General features: G+C 37.8%; 1 protein-coding gene across 4 annotated transcripts in view; it reads right to left on the bottom strand.

The window, feature by feature from the left end:
* Positions 1 to 6,408: 6,408 nt before the first annotated feature.
* Positions 6,409 to 23,199, bottom strand: part of KIF3A (kinesin family member 3A) — a 46,185-nt gene continuing 29,394 nt past the window's right edge. The window contains exons 11-19 of one of the 4 annotated variants that reach the window (XM_059698357.1): positions 21,229 to 21,237; positions 16,814 to 16,970; positions 16,233 to 16,413; positions 15,542 to 15,652; positions 14,883 to 15,008; positions 12,880 to 12,933; positions 12,461 to 12,529; positions 11,800 to 11,924; positions 6,409 to 9,579 (exon numbers count right to left, since the gene is read on the bottom strand). In XM_059698357.1, the coding sequence (XP_059554340.1) occupies positions 9,531 to 9,579; positions 11,800 to 11,924; positions 12,461 to 12,529; positions 12,880 to 12,933; positions 14,883 to 15,008; positions 15,542 to 15,652; positions 16,233 to 16,413; positions 16,814 to 16,970; positions 21,229 to 21,237 (881 nt within the window). In that variant the 3' untranslated portion in view covers positions 6,409 to 9,530. Of the gene's footprint in view, positions 9,580 to 11,799; positions 11,925 to 12,460; positions 12,530 to 12,879; positions 12,934 to 14,882; positions 15,009 to 15,541; positions 15,653 to 16,232; positions 16,414 to 16,813; positions 16,973 to 21,228; positions 21,238 to 23,199 lie in introns of all 4 variants that reach the window. The other 3 variants (XM_059698354.1, XM_059698355.1, XM_059698356.1) reach the window with 3 other exon arrangements.

A 23,199-nucleotide genomic window follows, 5' to 3' on the forward strand; every position in this document is an offset into this window, starting at 1 on the left:
CAGCGACGACGGGGTCCGTTAAGCAATACTGTCTACGGTTGATGGAATGAGAACAAGAGATTTAAGTATTTATTCAAAATTGCAAAGGTGATAGTGTGCAGCGCCAGCACAGCCAAGGATGAACCTGAGTGAGGGCGGCTGAAAGGCTTAGAAAAGACAGACAAGAGAATGAAAGCTGGGTCTCAGTGGGACGCTGCTTCTCTGAGAGACAGCGCCAACGCCCACAGCCATGCCTTTATTTTATAGCAGATGCCACGAAGCAAAGTAAGGGCGTGATCAAGATGTTTACAACATTCTCCTGGGTTTCAGCCCTACTCAACTACATGCACCTGAACTCTATCAAGCCCACATCACTCAGGCACATGGGGCCATGTGTTTGGACCATAGGTTCAAGCTTACAACCATAGCTGTTGGCTATAATTGTGCTGGGAGGGCCCTGCCCTCTAAGCTGGCCTTGCACATGGCAATGAGAGGACGGTGCCCTCTCATCAGTCCAAGGCTTGAACCTGTCCAAAACACTGTAGCGGCTTCCCACATAATAGAAGATCTAAAAATAATCTTCTCTCTATATAAAAGCCTAAGCAACAGTTACGCCCGAATGACCGGAAAAACCTAACAACTGGTCACTATGACGTGCACTGACCATCAGGGGGTAGACGCTCAATGCAGGAGCTGCCCCCTGGTTGTCAGTGTGCTCCCACAGGGGAAATGCTGCTCAGCGAGAAGCTGGGCTAACGGCAGCGCTACCGAGAGGTGGCAGACGCAGCGGCCGGGGTGAGCACGAGTGGCAAGGCACCTGGCCCCAGCTTGGCTCCTCCCTGGCCACCTGCCACTTGCGCACTGCTACATCCCCCAAGGAATTCCGGACTGCGAGAGGGCACAGGTCAGACTGAGGGACACCCCCTGCCCCTCCCCTGCACAAATCCATGCACCGGGCCTCTAGTTTACTATAAAACATTTGGAACAGTAATTTAGTGAGGCAAACCCTCACTTTCCAATAAGGAAAACAACACATACTAGTATCTGAAATTGATAAATCAAAAAATAGTTGGCAAGAGTGATCATGAGTTGATTGTGGTAGCTAGAGATGGGTACATGGGGGTTAATTGTACTACCCTGCTTTTATACATGTTTGAAAGTTCTTATAAAAAGTGTGTGTGGGGGGGATCAATAGTGAGTGAATAAAGAGATTATTGGTATTATCATGGTAGCCAAAGAAAAACTAAATACAAACAAGGGAAGGAGTTTGTTGGGAATGGGACTTGGGTAAGGGAGGAGGCAGATGGCTTTCTATTTTAAATCTGTGTGTGACCATGTACACAAACGATAACATGTTTTTAAACATTAAAAAAAAACTAAAGTTAAAAAGACAGATGATCACAAACATCGGCGAAGATGTGGGGAAATCGGGGTTCTCAGGCATTGCTGGTGTGACTGGAAAATGGTACAGGCACTCTGGGAAACGGGACCAGCAATTCCAACCCTAGGCGTCTATCCAGGAGAACGGAGAGCACGTGCCCACACACACACCTCTACCCAAATGCTCACAGCAGCATTCCTCATAATAACAAAAAATCAGAAACAACCCAACGGTCAATCGACGGATGAATGGACAGACAACAGGTGGTACATCCACACCACAAAATATTACCGGGCGATAATGAATGAGGTGCACGTGCTACAATGTGGGTGAACCTTGGAAACACGATGCTAAGCGGAAGAAGCCAGACACAAAAGGCCACATAGAGTACGATCCCATTTATATGAAATGTCCAGGAGAGGCAAGTCCACAGAGGCAAAATGGAGAATACTGGCTGCTCGTATACATCTCAGTAAAGCCGTTATTTTAAAAAATTAAAGGAAGAAAATAAGTGTCAAGTCACGGAAACTTGCCTTTTGAAGACGTGTTCTCTGCAAGAATATGGATCTAAAACAGTGAATGAGCATTCTTTTCATCTTCGCGTACACGTGATAAAAATTAATACTCGTACTAAAATTATACCAACACATGTAACATCTTTTTAACTCTTTCAAAATAAGGGAACAAATCAAAAGCTTAAAGTCTCACCCTGACCACAGCCAGTTTCACCCTGCCCACATGAAATACCAGCACGCCCGGGCAACCAGGCACTAAGTCATGGAGCCTTCAAGGCCGCACTGAAGTGCGTTTCCCTTCTTCTGTGACTGAGGCACATTTGCACTCAATGGCTAATGTGAGCTGTCGTCTGCCACAGGATATGAGCTGTGGGCTGCAGTTTGTGTGCGAGGCCAGGGTGGTAGAGAAGGGCTGAGGGGAAGAGGTGTTCTAGATGGGCCACAGCAAGGACAGAGGCGGGCTCCAGGCAGGTCTGTCATAAGATAAGCTTCAATGGTTACGATGCAACTAACTCTCTACTTACTTCCTGACAAGTGATGCTGGGCTCTGGGTGGAAACACTCAACAATAAGCCCTTGTTTACCAAGGGAGTGAGACAACATGAATTGAGGCCACACATCAAAAGTATGAGTGAAGGAACTTTAGGATTAAGTGAAAGTTGAGATGCTTGTCATTTAAGCACATTCACTTAGGAAACTTAGCCACAGCCCATGCCTGCTTCATGCAACATGCCTCTTGCCTGTGCACGGAATGGGTGACGTTGACAGCGAAGGTTGAACCCCTTCCTCCCGCTAGCAGCTACCTCCTACCTTTTACCTGTGAATATATTATATCTCTAACTGGCATTATTAGATAATAAATACCTATTGAACAAATAAGTGAAAGAAAAAAACATTTCCATTTCACTTATATGTGGAATCTAAAGAAAATAAATGAACAAATTGAAACAGACTCATAGATACAGAGAACAAACTGAAGGGTGCCAGAGGGGAGGTGGGTGAGGGTGTGGGCGAAAAAGGTGAAGGGATTAAGAAGTACAAATTGGTAGTTACAGTCACGGGGATGGAAAGTACAGCATAGGGAATATAGTCAATAATGTTGTAATAACTATGTATGTTGCCAGGTGGGTACTGGAAATATCAGGGGGGTCACTTTGTAAAGTAAATGTCTGTCTCCCGCGGTTCTCAACCTGTGGGTTGCGACCCTTTCACAGGGGTCACCTAAGGCCATTGGAAAACACATATATAATTACATATTGTTTTTGTGATTAATCACTATGCTAAATTATGTTCAATTTGTAACAATGAAATTGGGGCTCACCACAACATGAGGAACTGTATTAAAGGGTCACGGCATTAGGAAGGTTGAGAACCACTAAACACTATGCTGTACCCCTGAAACTAACAGAAAATAATACTGAATATAAACTGTAATTTTTAAAAATACCATGCAACCTAATAAGAGAAAACACAAGTTTCACTCCATCTATGGCTGACTGACGTTTACTGAGACATTCTTGGCCCAATTAGAAATGTTGGCCTCGATAAAATGCATCAGGGGCTCTCTTGCTGCTGCTATTGATGGATCTGGTTAACTGGCCCTGTTTCCCCCCCACCTTTCCCCACATCATATCCGTCGGCCTCTCAGGACGCCCAGACCAGCTGAGACTGAGGAATCCTGCGGCAGAGTGTGCACAGCTCTCAGGGAGCAGGGCGCCGCGCGGCCTCTTAGCATGCAGGGTGAGCTCCGGTTCCTACCAGCTTCCCCAGAGGTGGAGCGAGCGCTTATTCTAGTCCAGTGGTTCTCAACTGTGGCTGCACATTAGAATTACCTGGGAATCTTCTTAAAATCCTGATTTCTGGGCCTCATCCTCCGGAAATTCTGCTTCTTTGTTATGGGGTGAGGCCACAACATTAGTAACAAAGAAACAGAATTTCCAGAGGATGAGGCCCAGAAATCAGGATTTTAAGAAGATTCCCAGGTGATTCTAATGTGCAGCCAAGGTTGAGAACCGCTGCTCTCAGGGCTGATTCATTGGTTCAACTTGCAGCTCATTAGGGCTCCCATTCCCAGGTGGAAACTCCTGCTCCTGTCATGCCTAGTATTTCCTGAACGGGTCTCTGCCCCAAGCACTCCGACATTCTCTCTTCAGCTCTCTGAAGTGTTTATCTTCTAATGCGTCCTTCCTGGCCACTTCTTCCTAGTTCGACTTCCAGTCTCCAAGCAGTCTATCCCTTTCTTGTTTCCAATAGCCAGTGTAAGCCCAAACACAAGCATGTGCTGGTGTCTTGTGTGCTGACCGCACACCGGTAACTGCTAGGCAATGCGAGTAAAGAGAAGTGAAGGTGCAGGTGTTGGTCATCGAGGTACCAGCCGAGCGCAAGAGAGCCAGCGCAGGAGGGGGAGGTTGGCTCCTCTGGCTCACAGCCAGTGCAGTCTCCAGCACACAGTGTGACATCATCTGCTCTCCCAGCGCCCCACCTAATCCTTCACCGTCTTTCCAGCAGTACTTTCTGTAAAACACAATGTGAGTGACCACTTAAAATCCCCCGTGGCTTCCCACTGCTTACAGAAAACTCACAGCAGGAGCCTGCCTCTCCTTCCTGTTCAGGCTCCATTGTCCCACCCCTTTTGCCCAACTTACCACCAAGGCACAGGGCATCAGGATTCAGGCCTGGACTGCCTTTCCCTGCATGTTGGACTGCCTCCCACCTCCCACAGCCGTTCCCTGGAAGAGCAGCCTTCTGGCCTTTTGGTCAGGCAGTGTGCTAGGCACCGTGTTAGCTGCTAGGGAAGAACGCCACGCCTGGCAGCTCCCCCTTCACCCTCCTTTACGACAGCCCTCAACATGCGCTGTCATTCTCCATTTACGTGGCCACAGCGCAGGGTGGGTACACGGTAAATCCAGAAGACACCTGGTGACTGAGCAGCGTAACTCAGGATGGAGGAGAAATCAAGGTCAGCACAGTATTTCTGTAATGACTCTGTACTTTTAGGTTGAGTTAGGCAATATCCTCTTGCTAAGATTGGTATCAACTCTGAGACATATTGTATTTAGTTGTAAAGTCCCAGTTAAATTCCTTTGTACAACTGGAGAAATAAAGCCTTTGATTAAAAACTAAAATTTCCCCCACCCTCAAAACAGGGATGGGGGAGGGGAGCAGGTGTGGAAGGATGTCTGATCTGCCATATTCTTTGGTGAGAGCCCTAAACGTGTTTGGGTAAGGCAAAGTGATGTTCTGATCACGTTGATAAAAGCAGCTTGAAGATCGGGTCACAGGAAGCCCAAGATAAATGCTGAGAGGAAACTGGTTCTTTTTGAAGTAGCCTCTTCATAATCACTTTCCCACACGTTTGTTCAACTTCCGAAGGAGGACTGAGTATCTGATTTGCTTTGCAAATGACACGGCTGAAGAATGCGACATTCAGATAATGTTGTAACAAATGTGTTCAGAGGGAGGGCTTGGCTGGCTGCAAGTTGTAGCTTCAGAGCCCTGTCACTGCTCCCCTAGGCACAGGCTACTGAGGTCCCTCAGGCTGATACTGGGGTTTTTGCTTTGATTTCTAGGGGTTTTCATGAGAAGATGGGATGGACAACATGTTGCTGACGCCAGGGCAGGTCTTTAATTTTATCTTCATGTTCTACACACATATTAGAGTTTTACATAAGCTAGCAGTCGGGACAAGGAAGAGAGCAAGCCCTGAAATGTCTCCTCTCCTCGGCAAAAACACACAAGTTCTTTGAAACTTGCCAACAAATCAGAACTTCTGGACCCCTTTGTAACGATCAGGCTCTAGCATAAGTAGTTATCAAAAGAACCCATGATTAACACTAAACCAAGCAATGATATTTTTTGAGATATTTTAATCTCATTAAAATTGTGAAGAGATCATGATATTGCCACCACTCAAAAATGTCTCCTTTTACCTTTTAGTGAGATACATTCTGCACACATACTTATCTACGTTTCTGTTCTCAACACTGATGAAAAGAATAACAAAACTTGGATAAAAATATTTTTGGTGAAAACTAATTTTATCCATGAGAAGCACATTTAAAAATCTCTCTTCCTATTTTCTGTTAAAGACACACCAGCATGACAGTTTCTGGGTGTGAAATTAAATAGGTGTGTTTCTGTTTCTCTCTCTCTCTCTCTCTCTCTCTCTCTCTCTCTCTCTCTCTCTCTCGTTTATCTTCATCCAAGGATTTTTTTTCATTGATTTTTAGAGAGTGTGGAAGGTAGAGGAGAGACTGAGAGAAACATCAATGTGAGAGACACACACTGATTGAATGCTTCCCACGCATGCTCTCCGACCGAGGCTGCAACCAAGGTATGTGCCCTTGACCAAAATCGAACCCGGGACCCTTTAGTCCACAGGCCGACGCGCTAACAACAGAGCTAAACTGGCTAGGGCTAAACAAGCCTCTCTTAAACACATGAAACTGAGATGCCAAGTACAAAAAACTGCCTGTTAATATCAGGATGGACATAAACACAAAATAGTTCAATAAAGAAGCAGAACGCTACTACAGGCATTATGTAAACACTTTTATTTCTTATTTCACCATGCTGCACATGTATATACAATATCAATATGTACAACTTGAACAAATACAATTTATACATAAAATACAATGGAAGTGGGGCTTTTGAAATTAATGCAACAAATTTATTGTACAATTTGTAAATTAGACCAGTATACAGTATTATAGCAATGCTATTGAAGTTATTAGTGATTTAAACTAGTCAGACTACAGTGTAAGTTCAAAGGCACTAGGAAGATCTATGTTTTGTTCTAGTATTTTAAATTAAAAATAGCTAAAAAGGAAAACAAATGCATATATTAAGAAATTGGGCAGACACTGGAGTGCTTAAATGTACACCCTACCAATTCCTTAATTCACAGCCCTGTAGGAAAGAGAGGGACATTCCTTAAGAGTCAAGGGGAAAGACATTTTAAAAAGACTATGAAGAAACAAAACCCCAAAATCATAATTTTTCTAAAAATCTTACAGATGAAGTGGCACCCCCCCCAATCCCAAGTGACCTTAAATCTCTTGCTGCAAAAAGAAAGGTCCCCTTTTCCTAGAAAGTAGATCAAATGGATTCTATTTGTGGGGTAAACACATGGATTCAGATCTCCCTCCTTGAGTAATCTTATACTTTAATACAAGCACCTAAACAAAAACGAGGACTACGATGATATTTTAATATCCTAACTATTAGTATATGTAGTTACAGGGCTTACTAAAGAATATACCACAACCAATAACATTCTACCAAGGCTCCTTTTAATAAATAAATAATACTTTTTAAAACTAAAGAGAAAAGAAAATACCCATTCAAAAACCTATTTATATGTGCCACTCATTTTAAGTCTGTCTACTTCATATAATGAGCAAGTTTACTTATCTATATCCTTATATGAAATTAACACTGAAGTTACAAAATATTTTATTTGTGCACAAAGACACAGTAAGTGTGAAGAAACCACAGAACTGCTGCTATGATTGGAGCTAAGAGAATCGCTGTCAAGTCAGTGTCCCATTTTTTCATATGGACGAGTCAGGCCTGCCTAAATATATAATTTTGGTATTTCATAAGATGAACAATTATTGTCCATCTGGTATAATAAATTCTAATGTAAATACTTTTAAAAAACTGAAGTAGCCTATTTTTTAAAAAAAATTCTAATGTTTTGCCGAACCGGTTTGGCTCAGTGGATAGAGCACCGGCCTGCGGACTCAAGGGTCCCGGGTTCGATTCCGGTCAAGGGCATGTACCTTGGTTGCGGGCACATCCCCACTGGGAGGTGTGCAGGAGGCAGCTGGTCGATCTCTCTCATCGATGTTTCTGGCTCTCTATCCCTCTCCCTTCTTCTCTGTAAAAAATCAATAAAATATATTTAAAAAAAAATTCTAATGTTTTGACTTTTTATAGGTTCCTTTTTGTTATTATAGTGGAGTGGAATAGAAAACAATCTAACATACTGGCTTAAGTTTTCTGTGGTGTTTTAGAGCTTAATGCAAAAGCTATTCCTTTCTTATTAACTAGATAGTTAAAAGCGATAAACATGAACTTCTAAAAAGAAGAAGTATTTATCTTTTCTTTCTATTGGTAAAATTAAGATTTCCATGGAGTAATTACTAACAGTTAAATGTGCATCTACAATTGCCAAAATATTCTGCTCACACAAAGCTCTTACAAGACACGTATTTACCTCAAGTCTTCACAGTACATAAACAGTTGCCTCACAGAGTAAAGTTATAAACTTCTATCTTACATACTACAAAGAAAACGCTACCAGTTAAATGCAATTCTTATTACCTAGAAAATATGCACCATACACAGGACATTCAGTACACACCTTTGTCATGTACTTTAAATTTATGGACACATTTTTACTACCACCTCACAAGTACACCACCTTTAGTCACCCCCACTCTATACATGGCTTTGTAATTATAAACCATTTAACCAAGCTTCTTAAACTAATGTTAACTTAATGCTAATTTATTTTAAAATTCACAAAAGATATATTAAGTGGTGTAACATAACATTAAAAAATAAAAACAAAAATTTTGTAAGCAGCCAAAAAGGAAAACACAATTCTATATGTCACAAGTTATTTTACTATAAAATAAATATTATTTTTATTTTTAGAGGAAGATGGTCTGACTGGATTTGTCAATGGAAGAAATTTAGGGAAGAATATTTCATTTAATAAACTATAAAGAAAAAACAAAATAAAGTATTTTAAAGGTAGAGGATTAAAAGCTATTTTTCTTGCTTTAGTTGTACTTTCTGGGAAATGGAGACTCAATTTTCATCACAATTTACAACTTAAAAGGAAGCATCCATTAATCACACTTCAAAATAAATTTTGAAAAATATACACATACAGCAAAGACTAGTGACCAGTATTTAGCTTAATTTCCTGCAACTGTGACTCCTTTATAATTAGGTACATACTCAATGTTTTAAGAGAACATGAAACCAGAACAAAAGCATATTTGATTTAAACTCTAAATGGCAAAAAAGGTCAAGAGAGGTACAGTTCAAACATATTTTCTACGTGTTCTTCTAAAGACTGACTGTAAATTATAAATTTTCTACAGGTCATCTAATACTTAAAATGCAATAAAGATAACACAAAAATGAGAACATATTTAAACAGGCAGGGCGGGCGTTAGGATTGAATCATTTCTTAGATACGCAGCTCAAACATTCATATATAACAGCAAAACATAGGACAATTAGAACTGCTGTCTATGTGCAAGACAGGACCTACATTTTATTCTATTTTGAACATCCAGTTATGTAAATACACAGGAGTTGAGCAAATTACTAGCAGATTTATAAATACATTTCGACAGCAACTCTCTATAGTAGGAGCTGCTCCCCCAACTTCCCTGCATAGTATAAAATGAAGAGTAATATGACTATTTGAACAATTACCAGTTGTGCAATTTCAATGTTATATTGACATATATAGACTAAGAATTATTAGAGAAATTACTACTTCCAGTCTCACTCCATGACTTACAGCTTTCATTACTTGAAATTACACAAAAGTCTTCAGTGTTTTAATTAAATATTTTGTCCAGGCATGAGGATAGTGTTATTTTTATTGAGACTTTAAGTCTGTAACATTTACTGAAGTAAAGAGTCAATTACAGTTTCAGGCTTTGCAGAACGCTTTCTGTTTAGAGAAGAGAAAAAGAAAACATGAAGACTTTCCTAAAAGACAGAAATGCAAACACTTTACTTTATGTAGAAGATAAAACAAGGGCGCATAGAGTCTAGAACCAGGCCAAGGTTTGACCATGTTAAGAGATCAATTCATGCCCACTTTTTCAGGCTAGGGAAAGGTCACCAAGAATAGGTGCAAGATCATGGCACTCCACCCTCGACCCAGACAGGTGAGAAATTGAGTGGATGATAATTTCCAAAACTGGACTAGACAACGCAGCCAGGCCAAGTGGCTGCATGCTTGCCAGATTGAACCTGCTGATGATCTCTTCCAGGGTAGGCTAAAGGTGCGGGTTTATTCAGAGACAACATCATCTGAGGCAATACAGTACAGATGCACATGTAGGCACTGATGTAAATGCTACATTAATGTACCATGTTTATTGCAATTTTGCTTAGCATACTGCACTATGCATTTCTAATGAGAAACATACATTGAACATTATCATGTAATATAATATCAATAAACCATTTAATGTGTATATTTGTCTGTGTTTAAGGCCATCTATTGTTTTCATAATACAGCAGGCTAATTCTGATGCACAGAGATGGTGGGTTTGGCTAATGTAATGTTGGCTCACATGTTTGTTTTGTTTTGTTCGTTTACCAAAAAGGTACATATTTTTTAATGAGTATTCTGAAAACTGTATCCAAATAACATTAAATTGTTTGTTTGCTTTAGGTCCACATCGTTCTTAAAAAGTGACTGAAAATGGAGAGATGTCATTTAAATAATTTGATTTCTGGCTTCTTCTTTGAAACAAGAGGCGTTGGAAACAATGGGCCCTCTAGTCCCAAAACTAACTAGGAGCAAGGTAGCAGCCACTCATTTCAAACAGACTACTCTCCATTTGTCCCCTCCCCACTGCTGCCTATTTTTCACCTACACTGAAGCCAACTGTCTTACCACTTATCATCACACTTACATCGTTAGTTTTCTTACTAACTTCAGAGTTAAGAGGAAAGTATCTCTATTAAAAGTGGAAAGTGAAAGGTCTAAAGAGATTCATGTTTCTTTGAACTGCTATGCTTCATTCATTAATGCATGGCTTCTGCTGACAGATGAAGAGTTTTTAACCCCTAGCATATAAATGCTAAAGAATGTAAAATTTGTGCACTTTTAATATGGTACTGATTCCTCCTCCTCGAGTTCAACTATCCCAAATTTATAAGTGTTAGGTCATGTCTATGAGATCATGCAACAAGAAAATATTAAACCCATACAACCTCACCTTACATGTAACTCAAAAATCCAAGTGCTCAAAGCAGGGGGTAAAATAAGCTTACTACTCCCTCTCATTTCAGGAGCCCCAAAGTCTTACAATCAGTTTAAATAAGCTCAACAGCACTTGATGGAGGGCAGAGGGAGAAGAGTAAGCTCCAGCCTCTCACGTCCTGGTTCCCGGGGCTTATGTGGTGGCACATACAGACTACTCAACAGTCAAACCAGATCCCAAAGGAGAAAAGATGGTCAGAGAAGTTTTAATTGGTGACTGAGACATCAGGTGATTGGGACAATGTTTATGATAGAAAAACAAATCAGCTGAATGCAATACTTAAGAGTCTAACCAGGCAAATTAATTAGTGTCTCACTAGAAGAATTAGTGTAAGAATTAAGGAATTAAGATAGTAGATATCTTGGAAAGAACAAAATACATTAAAAATAAAATCTATTACTCAATACAGCTAAAGACGTTGGAAGACCTTAATTCTTCAGCAAGATGTTATTTACTCAAATCATAACTAATAAGAACATTTGTGTGTGTGTCAATCCTCACCAGAGGATATTCTTTCCATTGATTTTCAGAGACTGGAAGGGGGAGGGGAGGAGGAGACAGACAAAGAGAGAGCAAAGAGAGGAGAGAGAGAGAGAAAGAGAGAGACATTGATGAGAGAGAGAGACACATCGACAGGTTGCCTCCTGCACACAGCCCAACCAGGGTTGGGGATCGAACCTGCAACCGAGTATGTGCCCTTGACCAGGAATAGAGCCTGAGACCCTTCAGTGCAGGGGTGGACACTCTAACCACTGAACAATGCAGGTCAGGGCAAGAATTGTGATATTTAAATGTATCAGCCAAAATATTTATCATCTTAACTAAATTTCCTTTAAATATATCTAATTAGCATCTCACTGCCTTGATTTCGTGGGTCTCTAAGACAGTCTTACCTTCTCCCTGTCTTTGGCCTTGCTTTCCCCTTTGAAGTCCGTGGCCTCTCCAATTTCATCAGGGACTGTCGCAGGCTCTCCTCGGTGTAGGCAAGATACACGTGGGAAAGGTCCACTTCAAAGGGCTTAAGTAAAGGAAACCAGCACCAGACAAATCAGATTTGGGGGAAGATTTAAAGCCCTGAACAAACTCTAGAAAAAAGCCACAGAAGACAAGACGAAACAAGTATCTAAAGACATCTTCTTTAACTCCACTGATCTCAAATGTATTCAGCCAGGGTTGGTGAGTGAGCCCTGACACACCATAAACTCCTTAGCAGCAAAGCAGAACTGTTGCTGCTTTCCCTAAAGCTGCTATCTCCTCCTGTGGGCCCAAGACTAAGACCAGCTTTGAAAAGGACATTCTGGTCGCTAAACACATCCCCATGACCCAGAAAGGTGGTGAAAAGAGGGAGTCCAAAGAAGATTCCATGCCACTCTTTGGAGGAGGAACTCCACCTGCCATCACAACTGTCCTAACAACCGCCCCATCCAAGAGCCTCTATTCCCCAAAATCTACTTGTTTTAGCACATCTGACTGATTCCATGTTGATCACATAACTTAGTGACCCACAGCCCTATAAATATTTTACACTGTAATTTTTTTAAAAAGCACTCTTACATCTTTCTCTTTTTTATCAGGAATTGGAGTTTGCTTCCTCATGTTATTTCCTGTGTAGGCAACACATTTCTTGAGGGGGGGAAAAAGAGACAGAGGAGAATTGTTTTAATTAGTCATTAATACTGTGAATTAGCAAATTATTGTGAGATCTACTGATGTTACACTCATGAAACATAATTTGAATGCTGGAACAGAAAGGGACCTGGAAGTCCTTTGGTACTATGTAGCCCTGCCCATGCCATTTCCACTGAATATTCTGTGTATTATAATATAGTTAATTAGAAAAACATCTCCACCCTACTGCAGTCTCATCTGATTCATCCTATGGACCACCTCTCCCCCTACTGGAGCCAGCAAAATTCCTAGACTACAGGTAGTACTCCACAAGGATTCCATGAAAGGATGAAGGTAATACTCACTAGCTGCCATTCTCCTATGTCTTCATTCCAATGGACATAGTTTTCAATCATTTCCTTTTAAGAGTCAAAGATAGTCTACTTTTAATATTTAATAATACTTAAAACACTGAAAAATATTCATGAAACTAAAATCTTAATAAATTATGGGGGAAATTTTGTCTCAATTATGTACTGCATGATAAACTTGTTATAAATTTAAAAATATATGCTTTTAAGAAATATATGTAGATGCAATTAAACTATATAAAAATAAAAAGCAAGGAGATGAAGAACATGATTCAGAATGAAAGTTACCTTTAGTTGGAAGAGGCAAAGGGAGGGAAGAGGAAGAGGGAATCGTTTGATTGGAAGTAGGTTACTATATGGTCCTAGCTTTTGTTTTGAGGTGATGAGTTCACTACAAAATAACAAATTAAATCAAAGGAGGCCTTCCAGGGCCAATAAGGAGAGTGTACCAAGAACCAAAAGTTAATTCTATACACTTGATGTTCAAAGGAAAAAATACTACAGCTTATTTTTAGACAAACTGCTTACAGCTGTATAGAGATTCAAAGTAAATTTTTAAAAAATCAATATGTTAGCCCTAACCTGTTTGGCTCAGTGGATAGAGTATCGGCCTGCGGACTGAAGGGTCCCAGGTTCAATTCCGGTCAAGGGCATGTACCTTGGTTGCAGGCACATCCCCAGTTGGGGGTGTGCAGGAGGCAGCTGATCACTGTTTCTCTCTCATTGATGTTTCTGATTCTCTATCCCTCTCTCTTCCTCTCTGTAAAAATCAATAAAATATATATTTTTTTAAAAATCAATATGTTAAAGTTTACTAAAATGTACTAGAAAGATGAATATTTTGAGTAAAGAAAAATATAGGCTGAGCTTCTTAAATTATATTAGTATTAAGGATTAGCATCTGTCTGGAAATGGAAAATAATGATGGTTGTACAACATTATGAATATACGTAATGTCAGTGAATTGTACTCTTAAAAATACTTAAAATGGTACATTTCATGTTATGTATATTTTACCCCCACAACCACACACAGAGAATTAGCATCCATAAGCAGGGAGAAAAAGTTCCAACAGGAGTTCTGCTTATTTTATTCATAGGATAAAGGACACTGAATGAATAAACAGCAGCTATATCTTGATTCTGACTGTGACTACATTAAGTCCTCACTTAAGGTTTTGTTCGGTTCTTGGAAGCTGTGACATTAAGGTAAATGATGTATAATAAAGCCAATTTTATCATAGGCTAACTGATATAAACAAGAGTTAAGTGTCTATATTTCTGGTCACAAAAACATTACCAAACTTCTAAATAAAGACCCCAAACTACTAATATTAAACACTGAAATAAATGTGATAATTATATATATATATATATGAAAGATTAAGATCATTATTTTCCAATTGGCTCATCCAGTTCAAGGAAAAATATTCACGGGATGTTGGAGCTGGTCCAAGCAGCTGAGAGCATGAGGTGAAAACCAGCCCTGTTCAGGATGCCCTTCCATCACAGGGCACACACACACACACACACTCACTCAGACTGGGGCAATGTAGACATGCCATTCACTTCACGTGCACATCTTTGGGATGTGGGAGAAAACCTGAAGACCCAGAGAAAACCCATACAAACATGAGGTAAACATGCCAACTCCATACAGACAGTGGCCCTGGCTGGGAATCAATTTTCTTCTTCTTCTCATCAATGATATAACAACGATGACCGAAACAATGTTATTTAAGCACCTTCTATAAATGAATCTGGATTTCTCTAAAGGACTGAGAAGTTCTTATTTAGATACTTAGATACTCAAACAGAGTTATGTACTAAGAAAAGTTATTAGCTAAAGTGAAATGTTATGGCATTGGTTCAAGAAAATTTTATCCTCAACAACTGAAATGTAAGTATTTACCACCAATTAAATGACAAATTATATTTCCTTATTTCTTAACCCCAGCCAAGTGACCTAATATCTAGGTCAGAGAACTTTCCTCTTACCTGGTAATCCTGAGGTATAAAGTTATCAATAACAAGCATCTGAAGCCGAAGCTCCCGGCTAAGTTGTCGAATGTTCTCCAATAGACCTTCAATTTCCCTCTGATGTTCTTGTTGGAGATCAGCCATCTATGAGAAAATCAATGAAAATATTAAGGACAAACAAGATTTTAAATACAAAATAGTTCAATCTGACATAGAAACCCGGTAAGGGCTTACCCAGTTCTTTCACTAAAACAATGGACAGAATGACACTAACAATGTCTTATTTTATTGTATTTTATTTGAGAGAGAGAGAGAGAGAGAGAGAGAGAGAGAGAGAGAGAGAGAGAGAAACAAACATCGATGTGAGAGAAACATCAACCAGTTGTCTCTTGTACGCACCCTGACAGGGAATCAAACCCACCACCTTTTGATATACAGGACGATGCTCCAACCAACTGAACCACATTGGCCAGGGCCTCACAATGTCTTTTTCACATTATTAGTTAAGGTCAGAAATTTAAGAGCTAAAATTAAAAACTGCAAATCAAGGATAAATTTTTATTTCTTTAAAATTGTAAGCACACATGATTCCTTTCGGATTCTTAATCATACTTAATAAAATAATTATTTTTTTAAAATTCAGAACTACATTAGTAGGAAATTTCTAAGAGACCAACCTCTGACTTTGCAGCCATCAGCATAGTCCAAACTTTCTTTAATTTTTTGGTCTTTCCCTGTGCTTCCTCTTGCAAACTGGTATATTTTTCTTCAATATCCAAGCGTTCTTGCTATGAGAAAAATTGATAAACTTCAGAATAATTTATTCTTTAAATCACAAATTTATTTTTTAAATTTTATTGTTTAAGGTATTACAAATAGTATATATGTCTCTTCCCCGCCCCACTTACCTCCCCACCCCACCCCCGCCTCCCCACCCCCACCCTGGCGCTTGCCCTCGCCTCCTCGCCCCCAGTGTCTTGCGTCTGTTGGTTGTGCTTATATGCATATTTAACAAATAATATGTTTAGCAGCCATCTTCAAAGCAACCCACGGATCTGCTTTAAAATGTTATTAAAATTATATTTAGCGCCGAAACCGGTTTGGCTCAGTGGATAGAGCCTCGGCCTGCGGACTGAAGGGTCCCAGGTTCGATTCCGGTCAGGGGCATGTACCTGGGTTGCGGGCATATCCCCAGTAGGAGATGTGCGGGAGGCAGCTGATCGATGTTTCTCTCTCATTGATGTTTCTAACTCTTTATCTCTCTCTCTTCCTCTCTGTAAAAAATCAATAAAATATATTTATAAAAAAAAAAAAATTATATTTAGCTTTTCTCTAGAAAAAAAATGTCAACCAGAACCAAAAAGATACCTCTTTTTCCTCCAATTCTCTTCGAAGTTGCTCTGCTCTTTTCCTCCTTTCTTCCAGTTCCATATTAGATTCTTCAAGAAGTTTCTCTTGTTCCTCAGCTTTCGCCAATAAATCAACACCACCAACAATTACCTTCTTCTCCAGTGCGGATAATTTCTCTAGCAAAGACTGATGCTCTTGTCTGTTGATTAAAATGAGAATACTCTATATTCATCGATTATCTACTATTGTACCAATATCATTTACCAAAATTTAATGAGTTTAGATGCAAAATTTCCAAATAGGAATATGTTTATGCAACATCTCTATCAAATTATATCATTGGATAATTCATTACTGTATGATTTATTTGATCTATAACTAATTCAAATTCACTTAAACTTTTTCCTCCCACAAAGAGAGGAAATAATCAAAACATGTAATTTTCAGAAATACAACATACACAATGAAACCGTCTATTAGCTACTCTGGAGATAAAAATCAAGCTTTTAATTATTATTCAATTTTTTTCCTTATACATAGTAGTCGGAAAAATAAAATAAATTTAAAACACAAATCTACGTCAATTCAGTAATACTCACTGGGCCTTAAGAAGATCCTTTTCCCGTTTCTCTAATTCAGCCCTAGCCTTGTTTCTTTCTTCTTCTTCCATGTCAAGCTTTGTTTCAAGTGCTTTTCTCTCTTCATCAATTTTTGCTTGCATTTCAACCATCTTATCAGGGGAAACTTTCTTTTTACCTGTTTGAGTCATTCAATTATCCAACAATCACTTTAGAGTCAGTGTTTCAGACCAGTACACTAGTAGATTCTCTTCATTTTTATAAAAGGTACATTCCTCAGTAATATAAGATCAAATATTAACATTTTAAGGAAATCAAATGAATAATTTATTTTATGTTCTTAGAAGAACTTTTAAACTAATGGCTAAATTCAAACTGTTTTCCAATTGTGCAATGATTAGGACAAAAGTAAGTAAAAGAGGAGCAAAACAGATGAGCAGAAAAAAAAAAGAGAAAGATTAACAGGAAAGCCAAAGCAAACAAACAAAAAAACACAGATCTGTGTGTCCCAAAATAACATATATGGTGGGAAAAGCAATATGATTATTTAGTTACTTTTTTCTGATAACCAGGTACAAAATAAAGTGGCTTCCCAAAATACTTCCCTATAATTTATTTAAATAAATAAATAAGTAAAAGTCACATATATGTATAAAATGAACAGATAAAAATATCAGTCAGAACTTATACCAAGTAGTTTTTAGTATATATCTTCAGAGTACTTATAAAATTTTGTTTAATAAAATTACTGGAAAATATTTTATTTCATGGTATGCTTTTAAAGGAAAAAAGTCTATACTAATTATATAACAGTTACATAGTAATTAACCAGGCATTTTATAGTTGCTGAGCTGTCATGATGTCATATTTTAAATGAAAAACTAAAGTAACTCATTATTATATCAAACACAGGACCCTAAATCTGTCACATTAAGTAAAATATTAAGCATAAGTAGAAATATTACAAAATAATCAAGCTGGAAACACAGTTTCCAATTGATTACTTTGATTATAATTCTAGTAAGTAGAGTGCTTAATATACAAATAATAGTGTGAATAAAAGTGCTAAATTGAGTGTTGTAAACATTCAATAAAAGTTTATTGAATGAGCCCTAGCCTGTATGGCTCAGTGGATAGAGTGTTGGCTCTGGGGCTGTAGGGTCCCCAGTGCAATTCATCAAGGGAACATACCTCAGTTGCTGGCTCCACCTGGCCCTGGTTGAGGCCATGCAGGAGGCAATCAATCAACATGTCTCTCACATCGATGTTTCTCTCTCTCCCTCCCTTCCACTGCCTCTAAAAATCAATGGAAAAATATCCTCGGGTGACGATTAACAACAACAAAAGTTTATTGAATGAATTTCAAAATCATGAAGTTGAAATGCAAAATCAAAGAGAGAAAATAAAACTAGCATATTATGCTGCTTATGAAACTGAGTCAAAGATCTTTCATTTCTGGTAATAAATATACTTTCTTTGAAACACACTTTCCTTCAGAAAAATGATCATACTTTTCATAGAATTGGCCTGAGGCTCTCCTGAGAGCTTTCTGTATTTTTTAACTTCTTTCCCAAGGACCACAGAAGAGTGTAAACCAGAAGACTTTCTCAGTTGTTAATGTCTCCACCCAAAAGCTAACCCCTCCTGCTAAGAAGGAAAAGGAACTGAAAAATAATGATGATGGAGATAGATATTATCTGAATATATTCTTTCGGAAACCATGAGACAAAGAATCATGCCTAGGCTTCAATTCTTTAGGATAAAATTATAGTAAAAAACCCAAGGGTTTAATTTAAAATATATTACCCTTCATTTCTAAATAAATATACGTCTGAAGCAAACTTAAGCCATGAAACAAATAAGTTAAATAAAAGATTAAATAAAAGCACTGATCCAAATTCATGCTCTGGTATGGTGTGATTCATTGCATTCCAAAAGTCAGGATGTAGACCTAATTCTATTGGCTTCTTTGGCACAGTCACCTGTATTGAATGTTCTGAATAACACTATTAAAAGATAATTTAGAAAAGTAATCTAATCCCTATTCCCAAAGAATTTCCCATTGATAATACTATTTCTTAGAAATTTGAGGGGGAAAAGTGTAGGTTCAGGTATAATGTAAGTGGCATGCATAATAAATTATAGCTTCCTTTCTACCTCAGAATTTCAAATATTTAAAGAAAAAAAAACAGCAAATATGTTAAGGGGAGAAAACAACAATCCTGTATGTGTGAAGACATGAATATTTTTTTTTCAAAGTATTGGAATCTAAGTATTTTTTTTAAATATATTTTATTGATTTTTCACAGAGAGGAAGGGAGAGAGATAGAGAGTTAGAAACATCGATGAGAGAGAATCATCGGTCAGCTGCCTCCTGCACATCTCCCACTGGGGATATGCCCGCAACCCAGGTACATGCCCTTGACCGGAATCGAACCCGGGACCTCCCAGTCCTCAGGCTGACGCTCTATCCACTGAGCCAAACCAGTTTCGGCTGAAGACATGAATATTAATGGTATAAAAGAAATGATCTGGTCAATATATGTACATTAATTTTTTTACGCTTCCAGGCTTCTAATTGCCAACAGTTAAAGGCATATAGTTTCCACCCTTGCCGGTTTGGCTCAGTGGATAGAGCATCAGCCTGCAGACTGAGGATCCCGGTATGATTCCTGTCAAGGGCACATGCCCGAGTTGCAGGCCGATCCCCAGTAGGGGGCGTGCAGGAGGCAACTGATCAATGATTCTCTCTCATCATTGATGTTTCTCTCCCCCGTCCCTTCCTTTCTGAAATCAATAATAGTATGTTAAACACACACACACACACACACACACACACACACACACACACACACACACACAAAACCACCATATAGTTTCCAAGCCCATTAAGAGGCAATAGAATAAAAAGATTTTATATTTAGCCCTAACCGGTTTGGCTTAGTGGATAGAACATCGGCTTGCGGACTGAAGGGTCCCAGGTTCGATTCCAGTCAAGGGCATGTACCTTGGTTGCGGGCACATCCCCAGTAAGGGGTGTGCAGGAGGCAGCTGATCAATGTTTCTCTCTCATTGATGATTCTAACTCTCTAACCCTCTCCCTTCCTCTCTGTAAAAAATCAATAAAATAAAATAAAGATTTTATATTTAGAAATACAAAAGCACATGCCTACTGATGAATTACTACTATAATTAAATTGCATTAGTTATTAAAAATCATTCAGGTAATATTTTCAAACTGATGTTTTAGCAACAAAGATCTTATTGTGCTCTTGTAACATTTTCAAAAAATAACCATGTATATATAGCTAGGTTCAGTTTCAAAAATCTAGTATTTTGCAATATATTATTGCCAGAATTACTCCAATAAATCATTATATTTCTCTTCAAATAATATTTAAAGCTAAATGTAGATATGTACCAACTCTTCTAACTAGGCACTTGAAAACATGAAATCACTAAAAGTCACTTTTACATTAATTTTTTAAAATTTCATTCAACAGCCGAAACCGGTTTGGCTTAGTGGATAGAGCGTTGGCCTGTGGACTGAAGGGTCCCGGGTTCGATTCCGGTCAAGGGCATGTACCTGGGTTGCGCGCACATCCCCAGTGGGAGATGTGCAGGAGGCGGCTGATCGATGTTTCTCTCTCATCGATGTTTCTAACTCTCTATCTCTCTCCCTTTCTCTCTGTGAAGAATCAATAAAATATATTTAAAAAAAAATTTCATTCAACAAAACCAACCAAACAAAAAAATGCTTCTAATACTGCATAACAGAATTCAGCACAAACTTTCAGATAAATATATTTTTAATTGCCCTGTGCCATGTGCTCTATCCAAAACTGTGAAGGGGGACACTGGCAAGGTACAGTTAAAGGGAAGAATCTCAGAAAAGTGTTAATTGAATTTCATTTTCACTACATGAACACCCATGGGCATAAGCAACCAAGCATCTGATTCCTCACTAAAAAAAAAAAAAAAAAGAAAAGAAAAAAAATGCCTGAAATCATTTATATTTGTATTTCCAAAATTTGGCTTAATGGGTCTTTTAAAATTTTAGGAAAAAAGATTATGCCATCTAGTTCTGGTGATACATTATTTTTGTCTCTGCTGTTAATTAGGTCTAGCACATCCTGTGTGTCTGTCACTGTCAATCTAATACTTCTGAATTGTTCTGCTAAAAAGATCTTTTGGAAATAAAAAAATGTTCCTAATATTTAAGTCAATAAAAAGGGAAATAAATTTTAAAAAATTATTTAGAAAAAAAATGGAAGTTTTTTTTTTAAAGCTAAAGTTGATTTTTTAAATACAAAAGGTGGATACTTACCTTGTTAAAAAATCATTAAATTTTTTTAAAAATGTAATATAGTTAAATGACAAAGTTCTTTATAGTTTAAATAATTGTACCATGGGGAGTGCAAATCAATCACACCAACCTGCTTGATCTTTCAATAAGAAGTAGTAAGCAAATCGTAGACAGGAAGCATATGCACAGAGATGAAGAGGAAAAAAAGAAAAACATTATTTCTTATGTAAAACAAAGAAAAATGTATAATAGCATTTATTTATAGTATAAGTATAGAAAAAATCAAATCACTATCAAAACTGAAAGAGCAGTTTTATGTAAAAAGTAAAGCATATTCAACACAATCAGAGATGTAATTTAAGCAAAGATAATAGGAAGATTAATTTCGTCTAATATTACAATTCAATTCAATGTCAAGAGCTCACAGACTCCCAAACTTCTGCAAATATAACAGTTCAGCACCATGTGGGTATAATAACAGTAGACATGGAATTGGGAAACTGCTAAGACCTGAGAAGTATTCTAAAAGAGCAAAGCAGAAAATTAAGCCAATTTAATAAGTTAAAAGCAGCAAAATTCACACTGTCCATTTTCAAAATTTCCCAATTCAATGTTCTTCCAATGTAAGGAACTGTTACAGGTGTGCCTCCCTTTAAGAAAATTCAACCCCAAATTAGATTATAGCAATTTGCAATAATGATTTAATTAACAAAAGGATTTAATGAAGAATTCTTTTAAAAAGCAAGATCTCTCTCAATACATTTGATTTCCCAACTTGATTTAAGGGCAATTTTTTCAGGAAAAGAAACATACATACCAAAAACATTTATTACATAAAGTGAAGTACACCTGTAAATCACAAACTTGCATTCAATCTATTAGTGGCCCATTAAGGATAATTACAATGATTCTATAGAAGTAAATAATCAATTGATGATTCAAGCAAAGAACACCTAAATAAAAAGGCCATTCATATTTTTTAAAGGGAAAGTACATACAAGTTACACATAGCAATCATGCTGGGACAACCATCTCTGTACTTCATCAGCACACCCACATCACAAAAAAAGAACTTAATGTTATGTGCCAGGTGCACAAACCGCTTGAACTGAACAAAGTACAACTCATTTCATAATAGACTTTCATATAACTAGTCTTTAAGGATTAAGGTAAATTTTAAAAAAGAAAATTAATGCCTCCCACTCAGATATTTTCTTGTATTTCAGAGTTTATAATACAAAATAATACCTCTATATGGTTTCTAAAGCAATGTCATGTATTTTATGTTTCCTCTGAAATTAACTGTTTTTGGTAAAATTTAAGAATTGTCAATAGAGAATACAATTCCTAATATTCTTGGAATTCTTTCTCTAGAAAGCTCAAGGCATAAGAACAATAATCAAATGTTTTTGCTATTGGTTTCTAAAGGTAAATATATAGATAATGCTTTAAAAGACAGTAAGCTGAAAGCTAGTACAAGAAAGCATCAATTCCCTTTTCTTCTGAAAATGAAATATAAATAATTAAGGTTTAAGAAAAAGTCTTTAGGTTTGAAATAAATCAACAGATAATGCATAAACAATTTCTTGTGGATGTGATTTCTATAATCATACATTAGAAAATTTCTTAAAATCAACCAGGTAATTTAGATATAAATGGCCATTTGATATAAAACACTAGTACTATTCAATTTATCTTCACTTGCTTCAAATTTTACTTTTTATTTATTTATTTGGGCGCTTTCACTCTTAAGCTACCCTAAGATTAAAACACCAAAGCCTAAAACCTTTATAAACTGTAAGACATGTTATAATTGGCACTGTATTTCATCCTGAGTTTTAGAAAGTCAGGATTTGTTACTACATGTCCATTATACTGACAAGGATTAGAAATTTGTCATGAAGCCATGAAACATGAAAAGGAACCGTAAGAAGTATTCTTTTATACAGCTTACTAGCTCTCTTTACATTATCTCAATTGCAAAAGCATGAATCTCTCTTCCATCATCTCGAACATAAATTTAAGTGTATGTTTTAACAATTACAGGTTACTGGAAGCAATGAAGGGGGAGGTTATCACATGCTTTGTTTACTGGGAAGTC

The sequence above is a fragment of the Myotis daubentonii genome, chromosome 5 (genome assembly GCF_963259705.1).
Source record: "Myotis daubentonii chromosome 5, mMyoDau2.1, whole genome shotgun sequence".
Lineage (NCBI taxonomy): Eukaryota > Metazoa > Chordata > Mammalia > Chiroptera > Vespertilionidae > Myotis > Myotis daubentonii.